Raw genomic sequence first — 22451 nt, 5'->3', positions numbered from 1 at the left:
TCTGACGATTGAGTCTGCGAATAAGGCAGAAATAAATATTTTGTCGGCACGATATGTGACAAGGCCTGGGACTAAGTTAGGCCCGAGAATCATGGGTAACGATGGGTAGAGTATGGCACGTGATGTCCATCTAGGCTTCAGAACCAACCTTGCACCTTTGGCTGACGCCAAATTTATTTTTGTTTAAAAACTTATTGTGTTTAACTATGAAGCCTCGTAGGATGGGCTACTAACTGCTCTGAATTTGGGCCATAGTTCCTACCCAGATTTCCTGTCATATTTTTTTCCTCAAAGAGGTTTTTTTGTGGCCTCCGCATAACCGAAGTAGTGTCCTTGTAAGTGGTTGCCCATCTCTGTTAATCCTGACTTGGTGAAGTTAACATGTTAGCGATGTATACCTATTTTTGAATGTGTCAGGAATTGATTGTATATCAATATTGTATATGGTATATCAGTTGCCAATGTATGCATGTATGTATGCCTCAGGCAACATATGCCTCGGGTTGGTTCTCGGCAGGCTTCCCTGAATAAACTTATTTGGTTTACACTACTGTGTTATTTGTTGTGTAGTGGAGACAAAATCGTGGTATATTCTTGTAAAGTTATACCGGTTTATACCGGTTTACTTGATATTATATTGATATTGTCAAGAGAAATTCATTCTCGTCACTCACGGGAGTTCATGGTAGGGTTAATAGGACTGATTTATTTTGTTTAATGTTGTTCGGGAGTCAAAATTTATGGTGCGCGTATTTACTGAATAAGGAAGCGTAGGTAAGGAAGTACTTATAAAAGAAATTGAAGCGTTGCTTTGCTTTACTATTGCTGTGACCTTTCTGTATTACAAAGCCCTTATCACCTTAGGACTGCCAACTTGCTTGGTTTGAGAGTCGATTGCCACAAGGAATTCACCTTGGAATATAGCGATAATCTCCTGGTCAGCTCCCGGGAAGAATGCATGCTGTAAATGTCATACTTATTTTGAGGTACAGATTAGAGGACCGAACACGCTTTTACTGAACAACATATGAATGGTCAAGGGATAATTTGACAGAGAATCGAATCATAAGCGGTGGAGAGAGATAGAAATTCGATGAAAGAATCCTTCATAATCAACATCTCTAAGCAATACAAAATAAGCATAAAGAAAGCAGTTTTATAGATGTTATCCAAGTAATTTGCACTGCAAGCAAGATTACAAGAAAACTCGATAAAGGTTAATTAAACGAGTAAACCAACAAGATGATGCACTTTTAAGCATGTAACACGGTGAAACCTAGAATGCACACACCAGAAATCAGGCACACTTCAATATTTATCTTCTACTCTAACTCCTGTAAAACTTTTAGAGTTCCAGTTGTGTATTTATCCACTTATTTTTAAAAAACATGTTTCTCAGCATAGCTTCATACGTCAGAACATAATGCAAAAAAAGGAAGACGTTTCAGCGTTTCTTTTTTTTTGTTCCTTTCTGGCAACAAACCAGGTATCTAGTGTTAACTGATATACACAAGCTGTAAATACGTTAGTCTTGACACCTCAAATGATGACGGTATCCTAATCTCTATGGCAATGCCAGCTATTAAATAACTATACAGAAATATGTAGTTAACGTTCGGTTCTTACAGGAAGGAACTACAAGTAATGTACAAACATCGTGTTAAACGCATGGGGGGGGGGGGGCAGCTATACGCATTTTTTACAATCTTTCTTTAAGGACAAGTCATTATTTATCACCTGAGGGAGGGCTGGGTGGAAGGTTTTTTTTTTTGGGGGGGGGGGATCACAAAGTTTTGAAGGGGAAGGGTCGCCAACAGAGTTTAAGGAGGACTGTAGAACATTTACTGCCAATCAACTGCCAATGAGGGGGGAGGGTAATCATAAGTGACAGAGCCTTCGGGGAGGCGGGGATCAGGTCAATTTTATTGGGACACAATCAAAATCTCCAACCCCTCCCCTTCCCAGGCGGCAAATAATAACTGTTTCCTTATTTATCGAGACGATGGTGCACCCTTCAATGAGAGGGCTGATGCAGGCTATGAACTTCACACTCGTTCCTGCCAAAAAAAAAGAAAAAACAAACGCAAACCAAGTAAGACAGGAACACTATACATTTCTCAGTAGACTATTTCGCATTTCAAGCAAACAAAGCTAACGTTTATATTTAACCCAATTTGCAATAACAAATGTTCTAGAGAAAGATGTTTTTCGTCTTGTCGCGAGCGTCGGACAAAGAAAAATTCTAAGTCCCCACGAGGAATCGAACCACAGAACTTCGGATTCCGCGCTCTGATGCTCTACCACTAAGCCACAGAGACTCCATGGTGAGCAAGGCCCAACACGTGATTTATACTCTGTTTGTAGAACATCGCTGCTTAGTAAATAGCAGGACATGTGTTTTATTAGCCCAATTTCCGGATACAGAATGTGTTTTATTAGTCCCAACGGAATGCTTTTAATTAGATGCGCGTCACAAGTTACCAGATCGGAGCTGAGAAGCAAACCATCTAGCTTAAAACAATACAAGTTAGCTCTGGTAACTTACCTCCATCTCATCTGCTACCGGATTTTCGGGACTGCATCCTGGATTATCATGCCCCTCGTTGCACTCCTCAGAGCTTGTAATAAAGTAAATAATCATATCAGTCTATTCGTAAAGCTGTGGTCAGTCTTAGCGACACGACGTAAACCTTAGAATTCGCAGTTTAATCTTATGACTCTTAGGATGGATCGGTATGAAAGTTTGAATACGTTGCAAAACATACGGGCATCTATAGCGTGGATATGAACATTAATTTCAGATCCTAGGCCATCTTACGCTAATGACATAGAGAAGACCCACTCTGACAACCGGATCAATTGTAAATTACACGGACACTAGGCTTCACCTGATGCGGAAATAGGTGCGAAGATTTGTCTGCGGACACGATTTGTTCTGAGAAGTGAACAGTCATATGAGAACAAAGCTCAGGGAAAACTTTCGGCTTATACTGTTTTCTCTGAGATTTGCTCTAAAAGATACTGTGAGCTTTGAAGAACAGTTGGCAGATGAACAAACAAAAGAGATTAATTCAAGCAAAATGGAGGTTACATCAACAACAGCCTCCTTTAGCGCGAATTTATCGCTCGAGGAAAACTGTGAGCTTCTCGGAAGGGATAATGACTGCGGACAAACATCCGAGCAAGTTTTTTTACGCCAACTAGAGGCTGTTTAGAATGAAAAGCCGGCTTTTTCTTCATGACACGTTGATGTAATACATTTATGACTACCCACTGGTATGGATAATTACAGTAAGAGGCTAATGTGGTTGTACCTTAAATCCTGTCTTTCCTTCTTGCATACTGAGAAGTTGAAAGAAAAGTAAATGTAACTATTTTAAAACTATACAACATTACACCTTTATCTTAGAAATATGTTGACTGGGCAAGTTTCAGTTTCAGTTTCAGTCTTCAGTTCGGTTGCTCTGTAGTGGTTAAGGTTAGGGATAGGGTTCTCCTGACTTAGTACTCTTAAGCGGCTTTTAATGAACTTTCGACATTTATTAGACACTCCATTTGGTTTTATTTTCATGCTCTGCGTTTCATTAAAAGAAACTCGCATCTCCTTTTAACTATTAGAGAGATTTACACATCATAACGAAATTCAGTCACTCTGTTGCGCCGATTTCGAGTACTGGTTACTTCCCTAAGATGATATAATCTGTTTAGATCTGACTATCTGTTGGAGCATATTTGGAGCAGGCTCCACGGAAAAGTACTCTCAGAGAAATTGGCCTAAGATCCGACCATCGACGTGAGGTAAATTCCTTAGAGGATAATTTCCTTACACAATTTTTTTCATCTTTGTCAAGAAAAGCTTCGAGACAACTAACCTGGATGACAGGGTCGCCTGTGTTTGAGAATCGCAAAAATTACCACTACCAGACTGCAGAAAATAAGAACTCCTGCAATAATGCCATCAATGACTGTATTTGACAAGTGTTCCTGCTGATGTTGCTCCTGGAATTCTTTCTTTACTGAAATAGAGAGTTTGTTTGCTTACCGTCGTGAAATAATTGCATATAACAAAGGGTCAAGGAAATGCTAACTTAAGTTTCCTACAACAGAGTCTGCTATGAATAACACCGTTAATAAGATAACGACGATATTGAGAGAAAAGCTATGAACTTTTCTTTGTTCTGGGGTTCATTTAATGACGGTCTCAGATTCATAATTAACACCGATAGAGCAGTGTTATGAAGTTTAACTTGGTGTTCAGTTGAGCACTCTAGATTTCAGTGTTCTAGAATAAGAAATATATGTGATATTTTCCACCAAAAAAGATGTGTTTCTCCTCATCTAAAATAATCTCGTTACTTTACAATTAACCTGACATGCTAAGTTGACATATACTTAAGGAGGTCTTGAATGTTAAGTGATTGAAAGCTGGGCCTTTTAACAGAGTTCTCTCCTAAATTCAGATCACACAGATTGGGCTGCAACATAATTATAGCAACTGCTGCAAACACAATAAATACATGTTCGCTTTCGGTCAAAAACAAGTGAAGAAACATGTTTTGCATTACACGGTATAATAATAATTAAATTATTTTCTCTTCTCATAGCAACCTACCTGTGTTGGTTATAGGTTTGGCTTCTGTCTCTGTCTGGACTTCCTTTTCTGCGAACTCGCTGTAGCCCACCTTGTTACGGGCTGCAACCTTCACGCTATACACCGTCCCACTCTCAAGATCGTTTACAGCACACGTAAGATGCCGCTTACCCGTATGGACTCGAATGCAGGTTTTCCGACTTTCGGATTCACCTCTCATCTCTACAATTACCAGATAATCTTCAACAGGGCTATCAGGAGTGGATTCTAACGCCTGCCAACGAACTTCCATGTTGTGAAGTCCTGTTTCAATCTCCAGTCCCTCTGGTGCTGCAGGTGCAACTATACCGTGTGCAAGTTATTAGCACCGAAAGTAAACGCTTATCTTGAAATCGAAGAAAACCATTTCGCAATGAATAAGAAAGTTTCCCTAAATTTTGCTCTCCCCGGCCATTTTGGCGGATTTTTTCGGAAAAATTAAATGGGATATTCCTTTTTTCCACTCACCATAAGGCTTCCATTTCCTAATCAAGGGAACATGATGAATGCAACCCAACTTTCTCTTTAAGATTTCTTTGGTACGGTAAGTTACTTACAACAAACTAGTCACTTTAGAAGACTTCTACAAAGAGGGTTTCATTCGTAACGTTTCTTACCTAGTTGCTTTATTTTAATGATCTTTTGTACAGAACCAAGATAATTTTTTGCTGTGCATGTGTAGTCACCAAAGTCAGCGGTACCCTCGGGTTTAATTCTAAGTTGACTGGCGCCATCTTCAGACGGCGTAGAATGCAGTACACTTCCAGTTCGAGTGAAGGTGATATTTGGCCGAGGAACACCATCCACCGCACACGTCAATTTGGTTTCTCGGTTAATCCACGTGTAAATTGTCGTTTGGACCGTGTCTTTGATCTCCGGTTTATCTACGGTTTGCCGGTCAAGCACAAAGACAAATCAAGAGAAGCAGCATTGAGAAACCCATATCTCCTCACCCCCCCCCCCCCCCCCCCATAAAAAGGCTATGTTAAATCTGAAAGCAGCCGTTGTTGGATTCATTCAAATAGAGAGAGAGCTTTTGCAAATCAATTTTGCTAACAAAGACACCTGTCCACTAGTTCATCTATCACTAATTCAGACTAGTTCTAAAATCTTTAAGTTGAAATGTAGGGTTGAATATAATTGGAATGCATTCCGAAATTTATTTTTGTGGCCATTTCAGCTGTTTTTAAAGAAGGAGACCTCCCCTTTTATAAGAAAACCGTGTAAAGTTAGTTATGATTGAAGTAAATCAGTACTTTTCTGTTCAGAACCTAAGAGTAACAATCGATCATGTTGTCTGAACGAGGGTAGTCTTGCAAAGGACTGTTGGCGGCGACAGGGAGTCACGTTGCCAAAACCAAAACAGACATCAAAATCAAAATCAGTCTCCGTCACTGTCAAGTCCTTATCAGGACGTCTAACACCCAGACTATCAGGCTTGTCAAAATATCAAGATAAATGACAGTGGATCAATAATTCTGTTCTTACAGTTTATCGTGACTTGTACTTTAGTTGTCTTAGAGCTCGTCACGTTATTGGATGCTGTACACTGATACGTTCCTGCTTGGGTTCTGCTGACATTGAACAAGTTAAGATATTCTTCATGTCCAACAATTCTTGCTTTTGATCCGCTTAAAATCGTCCACGTTATGCGTGGAGGAGGGTGTCCGGTGGAATTGCAGAACAACACAATGTTATCATTTTCCTTCACTGTGGTGTCATTGGATATATACTCAAATGATGGTGGAACTAAATGTTGAAAAAAATGCGACAACATTGCCATTAAGAGCGATAGAGCACTGTTATAATTCCTGATGTCAAAAGATGTAAATGTAGCTAACAAGGAACAACCGAAGTCAGTGATTGAAAAATACTCGTTTCATAATCAAAGTCGCCAACAATCAAGTAAAATTGAAACGGTCAAAGAAAAATTTCTGTTAAAGAATAAAAATTTTATCTCGGTAAAGTAATTAATCGTATGATGGAGTCTTGCTTCTGTTCATCCACTTTCGGCGTGGGAAAATTTTAACATTATGTCACTCGAAAAAGTAAGTTATTGGTCACTATCTGTCATCATAATCTAAAAAGAAAAATAAACTATATTTTATATCAATTTTTTGTCCTTAATAATGATAAAACCTCATTTGTGAAATAAAGTAGTTTAGCTTGTTAACACATCCTACCTCAAAGTCTTCATTTCCTATTCTCACCTGCTACAGTTAGGTACAGAGTCGCTATTTGGCCGGTTCCCAAAATGTTATTCGGCACACACTGGTACATTCCTTCGTCTGAAGCATTGACGTGTTCAATGGTGAACATTCTACCACTAAAAAGGCCTAATGATTTGTTCTTGAAACGTAACTCGAGCGCTGGAGGCGGTACACTGTCTGAATTACAGCGAAAGGTTACCGGTAGGCCACTGATTGCTGTGTTTCTCGTAGTATTTGATGTGAGGCGGGTCGCAAATGGTTTATCTGAGATTGACGAGTATCAAAAGATTTCTGTTAGGATCTGTGGAACGACAAGGTGGTTTCAACAATCGAAAATAATACTTGGCAAGGCAAAAATTTGTATTTTTTATAGCAAAACCAACAGGGACGTTAACTGAGCAAGGGAAAAATCATATCCTCCCTAAGCTTGATAAGAACGTAATAAATAAGGGGTAATTAAGTTATTACATTGTACCACTCGTTCCTGTTAAACTACATCTTTATTGTACAATTTGTTTCGTCCGCAGCACTCATATTTTAATAGTGAACATCCAAGGATAGGAATTAAGAGACCACAAGTTCTTCTAACGTTAATTAACAGCATATGAATAAGTATTTTGAAATCCTTCCTACATTGGTCACCTTTGAGAATTTTTCAATGAGGCAGTATAAAAAGAGGAAGTATTTTTCTTTATTACTAATCGAAAATTGTCCGAAGGTGGAATTTGAATAGTTATTCTTATCCTATTTGGGCTGGAGGGTTAGTGTCAGAAGTAAGCCAGATAAATTCTTGAGCCCAGTCAGGGGAGCAAATAAATTTTCACATGTTTTTTCCTTTTTCATTTTTTTTATGGCAGAAATATCTTATTAACCAAGGTTGGTCAGTTCGTGTGGCAAAATCTTGACCTTGGTCGCTGGTACAGACACTTCTGCGATCGGCGCGTGCTACCAACCTCTTTTAAGACACTCCCATAAAGACCTTCCGCAAGGTTAATAACAATTGAATGTATAAGAAAGATTAAAAAGAGATCGCCTTTCTCATGTCGATACCTGGGGCGTCTACGAAGAGAAGGCAACAATACCTAGTACTTTTGTTCAGCATATTGCATGGGTGGTTCTTTTTTTAGTGTATGGCAACGTTAGTTATAATCACCAACAAGCAAAACACACGATTTACTGTGTTGTCCCTGCTTACAAAGCATGATGTCATCAATTTCGTTGACAATGGTGTCATCGGATTTGTACTAAAAGGATGGTGGAACTAAATATTGACAAATTTCAACTATATCGTCCTCGTTAGAAAAGGTCTGAAGGTCTGAATGTCTCGACACTGCTTTTATGGGGCACCTGTATAGTTGATGTACACTGGTCAGCAGCATATGCATGCTCGATTTAACATTAATGTGGACAGAGGCGAGGTTCGGTGGAGGTAACTAAATGAATACATCTATTTAGTGCGGAAGAAATGCAATCCCAAGTTAATCTAAACTGAGAATTGGCACATCGCATGACGAGGACTGGCTCATCCAATCCCATTGTGCAAACAAGTAAGCAGAGTAATGATCGATGTTCTTTTCTGGCATCCTAATGGAACCAACTAAATATACTTTTTATCTGTCAATTAGAAACTTAAACTCTTTCGCCGTTTGATCAGCTTTTAGAAATTTTTAACGCGCCAGTAAACAAAAAGATATTTTTCGTTATCAAAGCTGGAATTTGAACAGTTAACAATAGTCTTCTTTAGAACTAGTCCGACCGGACAAGCAGAACTAACGATTAATTGAGCTGAATAATTGTGGATCAACACTGACTTCTGTACTTACAGTTTACTGTCACTTGTACATTGGTTGCCTCTGAACTAGTCAAATCATTGAATGCCGTACACTGATACGTTCCTGCTTGGGTTCTGCTAACGTTGGACAAGGGAAGAGATTCTTCACGTCCAACAATTGTTGATTCTGATCCTCTCAAAAATGTCCACGTTATGCGTGGATGAGGATATCCAGAGGCATTGCAAAACAGCGTGACGTTATCAGTTTCGTTGACAGTGGTATCATCGGAAGTATAATCAAGTGATGGTGGAACTAGATATTTATAAATTGCAACGATTTTGTTATTTTTAAAGACAATACTGTGACTAGACCTTGTCTTTTTAGTACACCTGCATTGTTGAGGCACACTGATCATATCCCCGTTGACATGTCCACGTGTATTTGTTTCATACTTATTGCCGAAAGTAATAAGGCTAATAATGTGTCCATACAAGGGAAAGGAAAATGCTCACTTTTTCTAACCGACACATTTAGGGCTCGATAAATTATGTTTAATAAGGATTTATAGAGACAAGGACCAAATACTGTATCTATTAGAATTCAGGAGGAGCTTGCTCGAGAAAATAGCCTTAAATCTATTTCTGATTCATTTCAGTCTCACATTTATCTATAATTTTCTACTCACAGTTGACTGTCACATTGGCTGAAGAGCACACATCAGTTCCAATTCCATTACTAGCCCCACACCGATAAACTCCGGAATCAGTTCTGTTTATATTCTTCACTTTGAGGGCTCTACCATTTGGGAGTTGCACTGAAGGGTCCGCTATCCTATACCACGTGATTTTAGGAGTTGGATGCCCAGTGGCATTACAGAAAAGCTCCAAGTTATCAGACTCATTCACTGTTTGACTGATAGGTCCTATGCTAATACTTGGGGCGTCTACGGAGACAAGGTAATTATACCTAGTAGTTTAATTCACCATATTGCATAGGTAGTTTTTTTGGTTACAATCACGACAAGCAGAACTCGCGATTAATTGTGTATTCCTTACTTACAAAGCATGGTGTCATCAGTTTCGTTGACAATGGTGTCATTGAATATATAATCAAATGATAGTCGAACTAGATGACGTCAAATTGCAACAATATCGTCCTTGTTTAAGAAGGTCTGAATATATTGGGACTCTGCTTTTTTAACACACCTATATAGTTGATGTACACTGATCAGTAGCATATGCATACTTGCTTCAACATAAGTGTAAACAGAGGCAATATTCAGTAAAGGTAACTAAATGCCGGAATACGTCTATTTTGTGCACAGAAATGTAATCTCAACTTTGTTTAAACTGAAAAGTAGCACATCGTATGAGGAGGACTGGCTCATCCAATCCCATTGGGTAAACAAATAGGCATGGTAATGATCGATGTTCTTTTCCGGCATCCTAATGGAACAACCTCAATATACTTTTTATCTGCCAATAGGAAACTTAAACTCTTTAGCCATTTGTTCAACTTTTAGAAATTTTTAACGTGCCAGTATGAAAAAGAAGGTATTTTTCTTTATCAAAGCTGGAATTTGAACAGTTAGAAATAGTCTTCTTTAGAACTAGTCCGACCGGACAAGCAGAACTAACGATTAATTGAGCTGAATAATTGTGGATCAACACTGACTTCTGTACTTACAATTTACTGTCACTTGTACGTTGGCTGCCTTTGAACTAGTCCAGTCATTGGATGCCGTACACTGATACGTTCCTGCTTGGGTTCTGCTAACGTTGGACAAGGGAAGAGATTCTTCACGTCCAATAATTGTTGATTCTGATCCTCTCAAAAATGTCCACGTTATGCGTGGATGAGGATATCCAGAGGCATTGCAAAACAGCGTGACGTTATCAGTTTCGTTGACAGTGGTATCATCGGAAGTATAATCAAGTGATGGTGGAACTAGATATTTAAAAATTGCAACGATTTTGTTATTGTTAAAGGCAATACTGTGACTAAACTTTATATCTATTTAGTACGCCTGAATTGATGAGGCACACTGATCAACAACATATCTACTTGTATTTGTTTCATACTTGTTGCCGAAAGTAATAAGGCTAATAATGTGTCCATACAAGGGAAAGGAAAATGATCACTTTTTCTAACAGCCACATTTGGGGCTCAATAAATTATGTTTAAAGAGGATTTATAGAGACAAGGACCAAATACTGTATCCATTAGAATTCAGGAGGAGCTCGCTCGAGAAAATAGCCTTAAATCTATTTCTGATTCATTTCAGTCTCATATTTATCGATAACTTTCTACTCACAGTTGACTGTCACATTGGCTGTAGCGCATACACCAGTTCCAATTCCATTACTAGCCCTGCACCGATAAACTCCGGAATCAGTTCTGTTTATATTCTTCACTTTGAGGGCTCTACCATTTGAGAGTGGCACTAAGGGGTCCGCTACCTTGTGCCACGTGATTTGAGGGGCTGGATGCCCAGTGGCGTTACAGAAAAGCTCCAAGTTATCAGACTCATTCACTGTTTGACTGACAGGTCTCATGTCAATCTTTGGGGCGTCTACAGAGAGAAAGTAAAATTACCTGGTACTTTTATTTAGCATATTGCATAGGTGGTTATTTTCTCAGTATGTGGCAGTGTTAGTTACAGTCACGACAAGCAGAACCCGCGATTAATTGTGTATTCCTTACTTACAAAGCATGATGTTAACAGTTTTGTGGATTTGTAAGCGATCTTCGCAGTTATGAACATTACTTGAACAATAGTAAAAATAAGGCCTGAAAAAAATTTAGGCCTGTACGGGATTTGAACCCATGACATCTGCGATACAGGTGCAGTGCTCTACCAACTGAGCTAACAAGCTAACTGGCTTAGGGAAGTTCAAAATATATGACTTTCATATATTCACAATCGTTTAACCACTTCACGGGTTTTTTTGGAACCAACGTGATAATTAGCTCCCAGTTAGCTCGTTAGCTCAGTTGGTAGAGCGCTGCACCGGTGTCGTAGAGATCATGGTTCAAATTCCGTACAGGTCTGATTCTATTTTTCAGGCTTTATTTTCACTACTGCTCAAGTGCTGTTCATTACTGCGAAGATCGCTTTCGTATTCACGTCTTTAACTGCTGTTCAAGATGACTTTGGTATATTTACAGTCGTTGTCAGTTTCTTTGACAATAGTGTCATTGCATAGAATATATAATCAAATCATAGTCAAACTAAATGTCAAATTGCAACAATATCGTCCTTGTTAGAGAAGGTCTAAATATATTGGGACTCTGCTTTTTTAGCACACCTGTATTGTTGATGTACACTGATCAACAGCATAAGCATACATGATTCAACATAAGTGTAAACAGAGGCAAGATTCAGTAAAGGTAACTGAATGAATACGTCTATTTAGTGCACAGAAATGTAATCTCAACTTTGTTTAAACTGAAAAGTAGCATATCACATGAGGTGGACTGGCTCATCCAATCCCATTGGGTAAACAAATAGGCATAGTAATCATCGATGTTCTTTTCCGGCATCCTAATGGAACCACCTCAATATACTTTTTATCTAACAATTGGAAACTTAAACTCTTTAGCCATTTGTTCAACTTTTAGAAATTTTTAACGTGCCAGTATGAAAAAGAAGGTATTTTTCTTTATCAAAGCTGGAATTTGAACAGTTAGCAATAGTCTTCTTTAGAAGTACTTTGACCTGACAAGCAGAACTCATGATTAATTGAGCTGAATAATTGTGGATCAACACTGACTTCTGTACTTACAGTTTACTGTCACTCTTACATTGGCTGCCTCTGAACTAGTCCAGTCATTGGATGCCGTACACTGATACGTTCCTGCTTGGGTTCTGCTAACGTTGGACAAGGGAAGAGATTCTTCACGTCCAACAATTGTTGATTCTGATCCTCTCAAAAATGTCCACGTTATGCATGGATGAGGATATCCAGAGGCATTGCAAAACAGCGTGACGTTATCAGTTTCGTTGACAGTGGTATCATCGGAAGTATAATCAAGTGATGGTGGAACTAGATATTTACAAATTGCAACGATTTGTTATTGCTAAAGACAATACTGTAACTAAGCTCTATATCGTTTTAGTACATCTACATTATTGATGGACACTGACAAACAACATATCCCGTGTATTTGTTTCATACTTGTTGCCGAAAGTAACAAGGCTAATGTGTCCATACAAGGGAAAGGAAAATGATCACTTTTTCTAACAGTCACATTTAGGGCTCGATAAATTATGTTTAAAGAGGATTTATAGAGACAAGGAGCTCGCTCGAGAAAATAGTCTTAAATATATTTCTGATTCATTTCAGTCTCATATTTATCGATAACTTTCTACTCACAGTTGACTGTCACAGTGGCTGAAGCGCACACGCCAGTTCCAATTCCATTACTAGCCCTGCACCGATAAACTCCGGAACCAGTTCTGTTTATATTCTTCACTTTGAGGGCTCTACCATTTGAGAGTGGCACTAAGGTGTTCGCTACCTTGTACCACATGATTTGAGGGGCTGGACGCCCAGTGGCGTTACAGAAAAGCTCCAAGTTATCAGACTCATTCACTGTTTGACTCAAAGGTCTCATGTCAATCTTTGGGGCGTCTACAGAGAGAGAGTAAAATTACCTGGTACTTTTATTCAGCATATTACATAGGTGGTTCCTTTCTCAGTATGGGGCAGCGTTAATGATTAAACTAGATGTTGTCAAATTGCAACAATACCTTTCTTGTTAGAGAATGTCTGAATGTATTGGGACTCTGCTTTAATAGCACACCTGAATTGTTACTGTACACTGATCAGCAGCATATGCATACTTGATTCAACGTAAGTGTAGACAGAGGCAAGATTCAGTAAAGGTAACTAAATGAATACGTCTATTTAATAAACGGAAATGTAATCTTAACTTTATATAAACTGAAAACTAGTACATCGCATGAGGAGGACTGGCTCATCCAATCCCATTGTGCAAACAGGTAAGTATAGTAATGATCGATGTTCTTTTCTGGCATCCCAATACGAACACCTGGATAAACATTTCTTTTTTTTTGTCAAAGAAATTCCGGTGCTTACATTAACCTTTTTGATTAATATTCTCTTAGAATATCTGGAAGATTTGTTGCGCGATTTTGATTACCTAGATGGAAAACAAGAGGAATTATTCTTTTACTGATGTTTATGAAAATAGGCCATAATATCTTCGTTTATGAGAAGACTAGTAACAGTTTTACTGTTATTCGAGAGGCTAGTAAGGCTAATAAAGAGTATTTGTTAGGGCATAAGCGCGGATCATCTTTTGTAAAAGCTGCCTCAATGGCTCCAGAAATTATGTTTAGAAAATGGTTGCATAAAAACGTGGCCAATCAGATGTTAGGAAGAGCTGTTATGAGAAAAAAAAGTCAACTTCTATCTCAGATTCTTTAAAGTCTTATAATCATTTTAACTTACAATTGACAGTCACATTGGCTAAAGCGAACACATCAGTTCCGATTCCATTACTGGCTCTGCACTGGTAAACTCCAGAATCAGTTCTGCTCATATTCGTCACGTTCAGGACTGTGCCAACTGAGGGTGGCACCGAAGGGTCCGCTACCTTGTACCAAGTAATTAGAGGTGTTGGATGCCCGGTGGCGTTGCAGAAAAGCTCCAGATTATTAGACTCATTGACTGTTTTACTGATGGGTCTCATGAAGATACTCGGGGAATCTAGTGAAGATCAAAAACCCATTGTTTTTATTTTGGTTCCCCAAATTAGCCATTACCGAAAGCAAAGGAGAATGGATACATAGATCGCTGATGAATGATTAATATATTGCAAAAATGAAATTACACATATGGAATACTCAGAACAAAGGAGAGCATGGCAAAGTACCAATAAGATCTCGGGGGAAACGTGAGTCACAGTCACCGACAATGGCTGTTTCTTGAAACAACTTCTGAAACCCCGGCAAATAAAATTTACGTTTAATTTCTGTTGAATAATAGTGGATCAATAATTCTGTTCTTACAGTTTACTGTAACTTGTATACTGGCTGTCTTTGAATTCGTCACGTTATTAGATGCCGTACACAGATACGTTCCTGTTTGGGTTCTGTTAACGTTGGACAAGGTAAGAGATTCTTCATATCCAAGAGGTTTTTCTGATTCGCTCAAAAATCTCCACGTAATGTGTGGATGAGGGTGTCCGGTGGAATTGCAGAACAGCATAACGTCATCAGTTTCGTTGACAATGGTATCATTGGATATATAATCAAACGATGGTGGAACTAAATATCAACAAATTTCAAAAATATTGTTATTGCAAGAGGAAGTCCTGCGATTAGACTCTTTGCCTTGTATATACACATGTTACTGATGTAAACTGACCTTTATAGCTGAGACGGAAATAGTGTTAAGAAAATAGGCTCGATTCACTATCAGTACTGATAGGGGGAAATTCAGAGAAAAGAACTGAATGGGTACTTACATAAAATGTGACAAAAAGGGAATCTGGACCTTATCAGTCTAAGCTGACAAGTGATCTATCGTATGACGAGGACTATTTCATCCAATTCCACCATGTGAAATTTTTGTATAGTTAATGTTATTTTCGGTCATCCTAATTCGATCAACTCAGTAAACTGTTTGTTATATCAAATTGTTATCTATGTCAAAAATAATCCTCATCTATGGAATGAAGCACTGTTAATATATCTTTCTCCTATGTGAACACTTTTCAAGAACATTTCCTTACAACATAAGTAAATGTTGCTTCAATTAGGTAAAGTAAAAAATTTCTGATAATATGACCTGAAAGGTACACTGCGCAGAAATTCGAGGTTAAGTGGGAATGCTTGACATTGTTTGGCATGATTTTTGCTTTTCACAAATTTATTTTTCAACTTTTAAGTTAAAACTTCCAGGAGTTTAAACTCTCTCTTGAACCTCGTGTTATTCTTTTATGAGTACGAACTAGGCCATGGTCACCTCGTTTGAAATAATACGAGGTTTACTTTTACTCTTGTTGACGAGACTACTGAAGGGCTCAAGGACATTATGAAAAATCAAAGTGCTCTGTGAGCAAACTCGTGAATTGATACATGATTTTTTAGATTATGTTTAATGTTATCTGGTTTAGGGAATTTTGTGGTTGATTGTCATATCTAGAGTACGAGCAGTAGTTCAGTGTTCGCTAATGTAGCAAAGAAACAAAGTAACGTTGGGATAAGAAGGCATTACAATTGAAATGATCATGCTATTACATTTGACAAGGCGGATGATGTCATGTGTTTTAAACGTCTATCATTTTTGTTTCTGGCTCAAAAGAAAAGGTTGGAAGTAAATGTGGGTGAAAAGTGAAATTTACTGTCTTTCGTTGTAAATATTAGAAAATCAAGGCAATACTGTCTTAATGAAAACATTAACGATTCCCTCTTTATCAAGTAAGACAAACGGAAACGAGTTTTGAGTGATATAACTAAACCAAGCCTGCCACCCTCATTTTGGATCTCCGCCTGGGTAGATTTAAGTCACGTGCTAGGCAACGTATAATCAATAACAAGATAGAATTTCATTTCAGGCCTGTTTATCAATTTTGTGGTGTGTAACTTTCGCATTTTAGTACGTTGTAGGTATGTTGAATCTTCAAATTGTCTTAAAACTTAAAAGAAAATTGTTCTTTAAAAATTCACTGAAAATCGGTAGCTAAAATTGTTTGTTTAGGTGTTATTTGATTTTCGTGTTAACTTGTTCTTTCGTCAGTCGCCGGCATCTTTTGTTGCTTCACACAGGAAAAACACACGCGACGAAACGTAATGATCAATTTTGTCCTCAATCTCACGCTATAACAGAAAAAGCTTTTATACATCTGTAAATTCCGAGCGCTTCGCAGTGAGTGATATTTTCAATGAATCTTCGGATTGTTTTCAAGTTCAAGGATTGTAAATTACAATTTTATGAAAAACGAAGATTGTTCTGTTATTTCAGTGTGAATCCTTGCATGCCTGCCAGTCGCTGGCGCCGCTTGTTGAAACTAAAACGAAAAAAAAAACTCTTTTAAGATTATCATTGGCTTCTTTTTCATTCCACCACAATTCTTAGCAACAAAGGTCGCCATTTCGTCTGTTTATTGCTCGCCAAAAACTATCAAATGCACTCAAAAGCCTAAAATCTAAAAAAAGTTTACAGGAATCGACCAATCGAGCGAGCGAGCGAGCGAGCGAATGCCATTCCCCACATCGTATCTATAACTCGCTCTTGCGCATGCGCGCAATTCACGAGTTAAAAAGGATCGTTAAAGAAAAGGACCAAAAATTTGGTCAATCAGATTTTAGCAAGACTCCTTATGGGAAAAAAGTTGACATCTTTGTCACATTTTTTAAGGTCTTGCATTAATTTCAACTCACTATTGACTGTCACATTGGCTGAAGCGAACGCATCAATTCCAATTCCGTTACTGGCTCTGCACTGGTAAACTCCAGAATCAGTCATGTTCATATTCATCACGTTGAGGATTGTGCCAACTGAGAGTGCCACTGAAGGGCCCGCTACCTTGTACCACGTGATTTGAGGTGTTGGATGCCCAGTGGCGTTACAGAAAAGCTCCAGGTTATTAGACTTAATTACTGCTTGACTGATGGGTCTGGTGTCAATAGTTGGGGAATCTACGGAGAGAAGTTAAGAAACATATTGTTCTTCTTTTCCGTCTTTTCCAGCCTGCGTCAGAAATGAAGTGAAATAAATGCATAGCTTTGAGATGAATGAGTAACCGAAAACCACAAGATAAGTGTTCATAACAGAAAGTCACCACCAAGGGGAACAAGGAGCCTCAAAGAAGTTTAAGAAAAACAAAGTTCGAAAGAGCGCCTGTGACTAAGTCACCGTGGGTTTTGATTTTGCATTTTACTCTTGAGAGGATGGTGCGAGTTTTTTAGACCAATCATGGAGCGTTACGGATCTTTATACTTACGAGCTTTTTTGTGTACATTTTAAAAATTTTTCTCAATGGTACAAGTTACTTCGTCTATACACTAGACGTCGTCAAGTACTTATAAGAAACATGAACTATATTCAATTGACTTTCATCGAGTAGTTCCCCAAACTTGCATGAAATTCTTTGAAAGTTTCAGTAGTATTAGATTAGTTCACAAATGTATTTTAGTGGTTGATTCAAGGTTTTCTTTTGACTCACGGTTTATCGTAACATGTACACTGGCGTTTATTGGTCTCATCACACCATTGTCTGCACGACACCCATACGTTCCTGATTGGTTTCTCTTAACATGAGACAAGGTTAAAGACTCTTGAGTTCCAATGCTCTTCGCATCCAAGTCATCCAGAAATACCCACGTAATATTTGGAACAGGGTTTCCAGTTGAGTTACAGACCAAAGTGACATTATCAGTCTCATTTACAGTGGTATCAGGGGTAATATCCTCTATTGACGGTGGAACTAAAACATGAGTAAATTTCAGTTTAAAAGATCAATATTAGATACAATAAAAGATAGAAGAGGCATTTGGGGCTTACTTCCTCCTTTGTTTCATCTCTGTAGGCCTCGTGTATTAGTGGATCTGACCGCTTTTACTATAATTTCCTGATAGGTCTTTGCGAAGAGGCGTCTAGATTGTATCAAGGCTATAACATCTTATCATACATATGATAAGAAGGACCATAAGCAGATGCTATAGTTAATTGAAGAACGTAACACCTAAACACCATCAATTCAATTAACAGATGTTGATCAGCAGCGCACCATATCTTTCATATGGGATCTTATGTCTAAAGAAAAAAGTAACAACTTGAGACGGTGCCATAACTTAAGAATAGCTATCAAGAATTCTCTTTGAAAGCTTATTAAACGTCATGTTCAAACGCTACGATCTATATTTCCTTCTTTAGACTTGTAAGATCTAAGCGCTAGTTATTTTTCGTGTAATTCGTGTTTATTTATTTCGTTCTTTATTCTATTCATACCTCCTCGTTAGTGTTTTTTTTACGTTTGTTAGCGTTTTTCTTCGACAGTTACACCTTTTCGCACGTTTCTCATATCGCACGTTATTTCGCAGTCTTCTCGTATTTAAAGCCACTTACTTTTACGCGTAAACACTCTTCAAGTCAGTTTACCTCAAAATTGATTTTCTCTAGTTTACTTAAAGTCGCGCTCGGCGCAGTCATTTATTTTAGAAGTCAATTTTTCAGTTATACTAGGCGTTATCAATGTAAGTAATTTTTCCGTGTCGCTTTGTTTGTTTTCATTTTCTGTTTATAGTTTGTATATCCTAATTAGTTAACTTAACTCTTATTCATGATTTTAGTTTTTACCTGCCACTACTGCTGCAATCTAAAAAACAGTATAATTTGAAGTTGGATAGATAACGCTTTTTGCCTAGTCAACCTAGCCTGATTGCCTAATTTTTAGACCTTTAAAATCAATGACGTTTAGTGGCTGGATATTTGTGATTAAAAACCTAAACTACGTTAAGTCCTTTTTCGCTGTTTTCCTCGTTTGCAAGACGTCTGAAAGTTTCCCCTGATTACTTAAAAGTGGATCTTGGAGAGTCGTAACCACGCAATGTAATATCGATATGATATGTCAGTCATTGTACATTTTTTTATTAAATTTGAAGGGTAATTGTCCAATTTCCTACCGTATCCAAATGTACTTACATTGAACAATGATCCTGACAGAAGCAGTGACTTTACCAAGTCCATTTTCTGCCACGCACCAGTATAAGCCGTCCTCTTCTCTGCTTATATTTTTCAATTTTAGGGGAGATGATGGTGGAAAGTTTTTAGCTTCATTGCCTGATCTTGTCCACGTAACATTAGGAATTGGTATGCCAGTTGTGCTGCAGTTGATTCTCAAGTTTTCTCCCTCAATAGATTTCACGGTGTGGTTTTCCGGGATGTCAACAATTCCGGGACGTTCTTCAAAAAGAAAAATAGCAATAATAAAAAACGAAACAAACGGAAAACATCGTTGTTTTGCACAGTTTTAGAAAATAGAAGGTGCATCTTCCAGGCGGGTGTGTATCAAAAGAAGTTGGCATGACGCGTAAATTTATCTATGTGCAGCTTAAGCCAATCCTTAAGCGACCTAAACAAGAAATTAATCCGATGACTACCAATGACTATTTAAAACCACAGTATTTTTGCTTGTTTGTTTATCCTTGTAAAAGCCTGTTATGGTCATCCCCTTGTTACTTCCACGCGCCTAAGCTCTCGTATGAATTCATGTTACGTTCGTGAAAACTAGTTTATCGCTGGTGACGCAGGCAGGCGTTACATACAATGTCCATATGGTCATGGAGAAATTAAAAACGTGCACTAGTAACATTATGAAAGGTTGTCAGATTTAGCCTAACATCATAAGATAAGATGGGAAGATCACCTTCACATCGTAAACTTCAATGTTGCTTGAAAGGGCTTTTTTCGGAATGCTAACCAGCTCTACTAGTTATTTTTATAGAGAAAAGAGAGCTTCATGACTGTCACCGATACTGTGTTTTGAGTTCCATTTCATTAACTCTGACACATGTGCAGCAATCGCTCTGGAACTAACTATTTTTCAAATAACGTTGAGAAAAAAACCTGAGATAAACAAACAAACGTCTAGTGATAGGATACCGATTACAGATTGATATCAGACTGACAGTGTATTCTGATCTATTACATCGCTCAACATGTAGGGAATAAAAGGTATGCTGAAGCTCATAGACAGCACACTTTTGCCACAATGTCATGAGGTAGATTCTAAAATCATTGTTTGTGTTGTTTGCCCTATGATGATTGTTTGATGTGGACTTCGAAATCTGAAATATTAATTCAAGTAAATGACGTTTAGGCATCCCCAAGATCTGCCGTTTTTTCTACTCTTGCTAGTTTTGGTTTTCGTTAATTAGTCGATCTTTCAAAATATTGGAGCATGGCTTCCGTTTTGTTTTATTGCATCATTGGTCAGCATACGGAAACTGTTCCTAATTTCACCGGTTAAAAAACGTTGGATTTATCAGATACTATTCGTAAACTATCAGGATGTTTGTTATACTGTTTTGAATATGAACAATGCTTTTCCTTTGAATTTTTGTGAAACAAATAGGCCTGACGGACTCGATATAAACGATATGATATAGAGGAGCAAATAATCAAACTTGACCTTTCGTCCATACATGCATGGAAGAGAAAAGATGTTTTGTGTGCACGATATCTCCTTTCGATCCAATGAAGAAGTAAATTCCATTTTACAGTATTATTTAGACAGCACAAGGAAGAAAAACAATTAGTAAGTAAATTTACACGTGCGATTCGTTTTATTGGAGAGGATACAAACAAACCTTACCCAATAATTCAATTTTAGCACATTCGGGGTCAGGATAATGAATCTGCCCACCACCATTTGTTGTACTCTTTGTGGAGACTTTCAAGCAAAACTCAACTTTGTCGTCCTCTCTTTGTAGATTGAATAAGACAAATTTTGGGGTTCCATCGACCAAAATGTCCACTCTACCCTCGTAGGGTTTATATATCACTTCGCCCTTGCCGTGACTATATTTAATCATATCATATCGCATGGATCGCAACAAAACAAAATAGTCCAAAGTTTCGTTGGCGGATGACATGGTAAAATTCCACTCAAGTGTAACGTTCTCGCCGAGTATTCCTTTAACGTTTCCAGGAGGTTTTTTTATCCAGTGGATCGCTGAAAAAAGAAAAAGAGTTCTTGTTAGAGGCCTTTCATTATTTGTTAGTGAAGATTCCAAAGTTCATGGTGCCAGTGGTACTGGAGCACTCACCTGATACTGACGGACACAGCGCTGCCAAACTCAACCAAAAAGAGACACAACGGTACATATTCTGCAACATGCAAAACCTAACAGGTTTGACGACCGCCATCTGAGCGGCTTCCTTTATACGCCGTCCAAAATGAAATAATTATGAGTTCGTTGTGATATCGTTTTGCTTTCTATCCGCAGAGGTTATAGACAGACTGTTACTTGATACTTCCTCCTCGGGTTTTAAGGGGGGTTTTTCTGACTCTAATCAATGTTTGACATTTTAATTCAGGCGTTATTAATGTCAAACAGTCTGCGGTGAACTAGACGGTGACATTCCCTTATTTTGGAACGTTTTGGAAAAAGATTTTTCACAGAGTTTTGCCGTTCGTATAAATTCACGAATAGGCTACTTTTCATAAAGTGCCTTTTTTTAAAATCCCTAGGTACCCGTCTGTGTAACCTGGCTGTCCCTATAGAAAGTGGACGGCGAAATAATCCATACAAAACTTGTCCCTTCAGTATGTTCCTATTGGAAATGTCGTTTGGCCCACTAGTGGCGTTTTTCCTTACGAAATGATTGCATCATGAATTTGTTTATTTTTGGCGTTTGGACATTATGAAATCCTCATAAAGGATGGATCCTTCTTTCAGACTTAACGACTCAAATCAAATGAGATTCATATATAGAAAGATAAACTTGGTAGCTTTTGGCAAATAATATTTCACGCTGATTCTGGGTTAGTTGTTGTAACAGACCGGAGCTGCGCCGCGTGGATCTTGAAAGGGAATTATTACTTATCGGATAGGTTTCAAAGGTTATGAGATGTGTCATCAAGGCCACTTTCTAGGCTGTTCGGTCGTGCGAAGTCAAACCGATGTATGAGGGTAAATGGTGTAATTTTCAGCAATAAACCCTCTTCTCCTGCAAGATTATTTTGTTTAGCCCGGATTTTGCAATGGATGGTGGGAAAACTTTGTTACTGGTAGGGTTGCTGAAGAGAAATGGAAAGAGAATTTCCATATGAATCGCAAGACGTTTATGAAATTAGTTGGAG

At 38.2% G+C, this 22451-nt stretch overlaps 1 protein-coding gene and 1 non-coding gene across 2 annotated transcripts; both read right to left on the bottom strand.

Moving 5' to 3' along the window:
- Positions 1-686: 686 nt before the first annotated feature.
- On the bottom strand, positions 687-21605 carry LOC113676758 (hemicentin-1). The gene is made up of 21 exons (XM_089208945.1): positions 21415-21605; positions 20961-21320; positions 19289-19549; positions 17811-18071; positions 17026-17283; positions 14650-14907; positions 14090-14347; positions 12989-13246; positions 12398-12658; positions 10927-11184; positions 10299-10559; positions 9298-9555; positions 8664-8924; positions 6841-7104; positions 6119-6379; positions 5248-5514; positions 4613-4933; positions 3873-4016; positions 3315-3342; positions 2546-2618; positions 687-2057 (listed from the first exon to the last, which is right to left on the bottom strand). The coding sequence occupies exons 1-21, from the start codon at positions 21512-21514 to the stop codon at positions 2046-2048; spliced, it is 4683 nt and encodes a 1560-aa protein (XP_089065071.1). The 5' UTR covers positions 21515-21605; the 3' UTR covers positions 687-2045.
- Positions 11416-11488, bottom strand: Trnat-ugu (transfer RNA threonine (anticodon UGU)). Its single transcript has one exon. It is a non-coding gene; the product is annotated as a tRNA-Thr (tRNA).
- Positions 21606-22451: the final 846 nt, after the last annotated feature.

Source organism: Pocillopora damicornis, chromosome 6, assembly GCF_964200805.1.
Source record: "Pocillopora damicornis chromosome 6, jaPocDami1.2, whole genome shotgun sequence".
NCBI lineage: Eukaryota > Metazoa > Cnidaria > Anthozoa > Scleractinia > Pocilloporidae > Pocillopora > Pocillopora damicornis.
This window is presented reverse-complemented; position numbering and strand designations above follow the sequence as displayed.